The sequence below is a fragment of the Sinocyclocheilus grahami genome, unplaced genomic scaffold, assembly GCF_001515645.1.
Source record: "Sinocyclocheilus grahami isolate Dianchi unplaced genomic scaffold, SAMN03320097.WGS_v1.1 scaffold474.1, whole genome shotgun sequence".
NCBI lineage: Eukaryota > Metazoa > Chordata > Actinopteri > Cypriniformes > Cyprinidae > Sinocyclocheilus > Sinocyclocheilus grahami.
In genome coordinates, this window is record NW_015505653.1 from 229,654 (window position 1) to 234,891 (window position 5,238).

Here is a 5,238-nt window from a genome sequence, read left to right on the forward strand (position 1 = left end):
TATATATATATATATATATATATATATATATATATATATATATATATATATATATATATATATTCTGTTTTCATTTAAATTGAAGTTAAAGTTTTAGTAATTTTGTCATTTTATTACTATATATATATTTTTTTAATATGCCTATATATGTTTTGTTTTTTATCTTTAAAAAAAATTCAGTTTATTTTATTTCAAGATTCTTTTTTTTTTCATTATGGTTTTAGCTTGAGTTAATAACCCTAATGATTTCCCCTACATTTTTATTTTTTACAAATATTGCGTTGACTACCTCTGTCGAGCTGAACCTTTACTGAAATTAAGAAAAATGATCATACAAATACTTTTCTCTAATTCACAGGACATACACGTTTATCATTAAATGGGTTAAAGACGTAAACATTGTCCGCATCAAAAGAAATTTACAAAAGTGATTATATGTCCATAGAAAGCACATTAAATGTAAGTAAAGTGTCTACTTTTAAGGTTTCAAATAAGTTTTTGGAGAATACAATGTCAAAATTTGGTTGAAATAATGTTACATTGTCATTCAGTGTAACACAATATTTATGTAAATATTCAAACAACATGCTTATTCTGACTTACACATTAAAATATATAAAAGAATAAGGGAGCATATAAAATTTTATTGTGTTTTAAATTAGTAAAAAAATTCTTACTGACAAATGGGCAAAACCTAGGATAGTGGCAAATTTAAAAAATGTAAAATTACTAGGGCTGGGTATCGATTCAGATATGCCGATTCGATTTCGATTTGCAAGCTCTCGATTCGATTCTCGATTTTTTTTTATTACATTCAGTGAATATAATTTTAATACAAATGCTATTGATATTTCTAAAAAATTAACAGTAAACATCAGTTTACAAATAGTGAATTAATAAAAAGAAATTAAGAACCACATGCCTGTATTTTAAACTTATTCTATCTTTTTTAAACAATAGTAGGGCCCTATAAAATGATGAAAGCATAAAACATTAATTTAATTTATAATGAAAATTAAACCCTTTTATTTTTTTGGCAAACAAAGTGCTGCACAACAGAGGTTTACTGTTAAAATTAAAAATGAAACAGATGTGATTATTCCTTTAAAAATAAAGATTTATTAAAATTTATTAGCAGTAGTAGCATTGAGTCTTCAGACTGCTAAATAGTCAGATGCATCCTCAGATTTATAGTATTACTATAGCACTTCACCTGAGCATTGTGAATCATGCATATGGCCATGATAAGCGCTGAATGAATAACAGGCTTTCTGGTGTAACATCGCGCAAGGTAAATAAGGGTGACATCTAGTGGAGAAGACTACTGATAAGATTCACGTTAATCAGATCTTGTTTTAAATGTGTGCTGAAATAAATCCCGGAAAAGATCGATTTGCGGCTTTTGAGAATCGATATCGAATCGACGTCATTTAAAAAAACGATTAATCGAAAAAATTTTTTTTTTTTGCCCAGCCCCTAAAAACTACAACTAATTAGTATTTGGGGTGAAAGTAATTAGTCCTTTAATATGTCATACATTGATTTTTGTTGTAAATATGACTGACAATAATGTTACACTGAATGACATTTTAGTGGGTCTGTTTTGTAAATCAGGGAATAATGTATGATATTTATTTTTTGCTTGGAAAAACAAAAACAAAATTGCAATTAAACAGAAAACTTTTTTCAACAATTTAAAGCAGTATTGCACATTGTTTTTATGCTTAAATCCTTTTTCGTCTTTGACCAAATACAAATCAACACTTCGATTGAGCTTAATTTAGGTTAAACTTCCCACTTTGCTGCAGTGTTTAAAAAAATATATATAATAATATATTTTTTTTTATCAATTATGCACCCCTGATATACCCTGTATATATGTAGATTACAAATATTATAAATATAAATTAAAAATATAATTATTTTATATGGTTTGAAATAATTGAATAAATATAAAAAAGCAAGCTCCTGATGTGGACAAGTAACATTTTCTGAAGGCTACACACCTTTTGTCATAAACATCGTACAGTATTCATGAAAAGTGGCTTCTCTTTGTTTGACAGAACAAAACCGCTCTGGACTAAACTGAGCTCTTGTACAACTTGCATAACACTTTTGGTAACCATAGAAACAGAGAGAAAATCAGAGCTAGAGCTCATTCTCATCGGTCACCTGAGCTCTTAACAACATGCAGTAATCTGCTGCATATAACAAACACTCGCCAAATATTTACAGCGACATAAAATTATGCATAAAGTGCAAATAAAGCATGATCATGTAATGCTTTTATCTGTCCAGTTCAAGGAAAGACCTTAAAACTCAAAGACAGTTTAAACAGCTATTCATTTAATATAGCATTTGGCAACCTTTTTTAATAATAGTATGCAAATGATTAATATGTCAATAATGTCCGACAAGCAAAACTGGTTGCCCAAAAATCCCAATATGAGGTAAAACCTGTTTGAAGAGTATGTCTGATCTATATAGGTGATGTTGAGGATTACTACCTCAGGTATTCCAGAGCCGCAGGCGTACGGCGCAAACACCTTCACCAGAGACACGGCCAGGAAGGCGAAGGACAGCGCCCAAAACGTGAACATGAAGTAGTTCATTATATAGGAGCCTGGACCCTAGACCACAAAACACCAGAGCCATTAATAACACCATCACCATCCATTCATCTGTGTAAACTAAAGCGTGCATTAGTGTGAGGTCGGCAAGATTTTAGAATGTTTTTAATGAATGAAGTCTCTTCTGTTCACCAAGGCTGCATTTATTCAATTACAGTAAAATTGTGAAATATTATTACAATTTCAAATAACTGATTTCTATGTGAATATCTTTTAAAATGTAATTTATTCCCGTGACGAAAAGCTGAATTTTCAGCATCATTCACTTATCAGTCTTCAGTAACCTTTTACTGAACTGAAAGACAATTCAGGATTTGTCAACCTATTATAGTAGGTTTGTTTTATAATAATACAAAAGAATGTTAGCCTAGGTTTTACCTGTAACATGTAAGTAATGTCCCACTAGAAAAACTGGTCGCCAAATGAAAGACATATGAGGTGAAACCTGTTTTAAAGGCAGGGTAGGTGATTCGGTTCAAAGACATTTCTTGTTATGCTGGTTGAAAGTCTCTTCACATCCTGATAGCAACCATTAAGTTACATGGTCTAAATGTATTTTTATATTATATGACCACAAAATATCGCAGTCCAAGGGCTACGATATGCTGTCCTACTTTTTCGTCTTTGACCAAATACAAATCAACACTTCGATTGAGCTTAATTTAGGTTAAACTTCCCACTTTGCTGCAGTGTTTAAAAAAATATATATAATAATATAAAAATTTGGGAAAAACAACAATTTAAAGCAGTATTGCACATTGTTTTTATGCTTAAATCCTTTTTCGTCTTTGACCAAATACAAATCAACACTTCGATTGAGCTTAATTTAGGTTAAACTTCCCACTTTGCTGCAGTGTTTAAAAAAATATATATAATAATAATATCTTTTTTTTTATCAATTATGCACCCCTGATATACCCTGTATATATGTAGATTACAAATATTATAAATATAAATTAAAAATATAATTATTTTATATGGTTTGAAATAATTGAATAAATATAAAAAAGCAAGCTCCTGATGTGGACAAGTAACATTTTCTGAAGGCTACACACCTTTTGTCATAAACATCGTACAGTATTCATGAAAAGTGGCTTCTCTTTGTTTGACAGAACAAAACCGCTCTGGACTAAACTGAGCTCTTGTACAACTTGCATAACACTTTTGGTAACCATAGAAACAGAGAGAAAATCAGAGCTAGAGCTCATTCTCATCGGTCACCTGAGCTCTTAACAACATGCAGTAATCTGCTGCATATAACAAACACTCGCCAAATATTTACAGCGACATAAAATTATGCATAAAGTGCAAATAAAGCATGATCATGTAACGCTTTTATCTGTCCAGTTCAAGGAAAGACCTTAAAACTCAAAGACAGTTTAAACAGCTATTCATTTAATATAGCATTTGGCAACCTTTTTTAATAATAGTATGCAAATGATTAATATGTCAATAATGTCCGACAAGCAAAACTGGTTGCCCAAAAATCCCAATATGAGGTAAAACCTGTTTGAAGAGTATGTCTGATCTATATAGGTGATGTTGAGGATTACTACCTCAGGTATTCCAGAGCCGCAGGCGTACGGCGCAAACACCTTCACCAGAGACACGGCCAGGAAGGCGAAGGACAGCGCCCAAAACGTGAACATGAAGTAGTTCATTATATAGGAGCCTGGACCCTAGACCACAAAACACCAGAGCCATTAATAACACCATCACCATCCATTCATCTGTGTAAACTAAAGCGTGCATTAGTGTGAGGTCGGCAAGATTTTAGAATGTTTTTAATGAATGAAGTCTCTTCTGTTCACCAAGGCTGCATTTATTCAATTACAGTAAAATTGTGAAATATTATTACAATTTCAAATAACTGATTTCTATGTGAATATCTTTTAAAATGTAATTTATTCCCGTGATGAAAAGCTGAATTTTCAGCATCATTCACTTATCAGTCTTCAGTAACCTTTTACTGAACTGAAAGACGATTCAGGATTTGTCAACCTATTATAGTAGGTTTGTTTTATAATAATACAAAAGAATGTTAGCCTAGGTTTTACCTGTAACATGTAAGTAATGTCCCACTAGAAAAACTGGTCGCCAAATGAAAGACATATGAGGTGAAACCTGTTTTAAAGGCAGGGTAGGTGATTCGGTTCAAAGACATTTCTTGTTATGCTGGTTGAAAGTCTCTTCACATCCTGATAGCAACCATTAAGTTACATGGTCTAAATGTATTTTTATATTATATGACCACAAAATATCGCAGTCCAAGGGCTACGATATGCTGTCCTACCTGTCTGCTAATGTATATATTTTCGTATCTCTGCACAGACATGATATGTCATCATTATGCTATTGCAAACCAGCAAGAATGGAAGGCGTTATTACTGTAATATTATGTGCTTTTTACTGTAATGTTAAAATTACTACAGTTCAAATCTGTAAAATTGTGAAATATTTTTTACAATTTCAAATAGCTGTTTTCTTTGGGAATATATTGTAAACTGTAAGTTATGTCTATGATCAAAGCTGTATTTTCAGTATCATTACTCCAGTTTTCAGTGTCACATGATTTTCAGAAATCATTCTAATATGCTGATTTGCTGCT

General features: G+C 31.4%; 1 protein-coding gene across 1 annotated transcript in view; it reads right to left on the bottom strand.

The window, feature by feature from the left end:
* LOC107553515 (H(+)/Cl(-) exchange transporter 3-like) overlaps positions 1-5,238 on the bottom strand; it is a 66,949-nt gene that overhangs the window by 26,790 nt on the left and 34,921 nt on the right. The window contains exons 6-7 of the mRNA XM_016235777.1: positions 4,187-4,309; positions 2,508-2,630 (exon numbers count right to left, since the gene is read on the bottom strand). Coding sequence (XP_016091263.1) covers positions 2,508-2,630; positions 4,187-4,309 — 246 coding nt within the window. The remainder of the gene's footprint in view (positions 1-2,507; positions 2,631-4,186; positions 4,310-5,238) is intronic.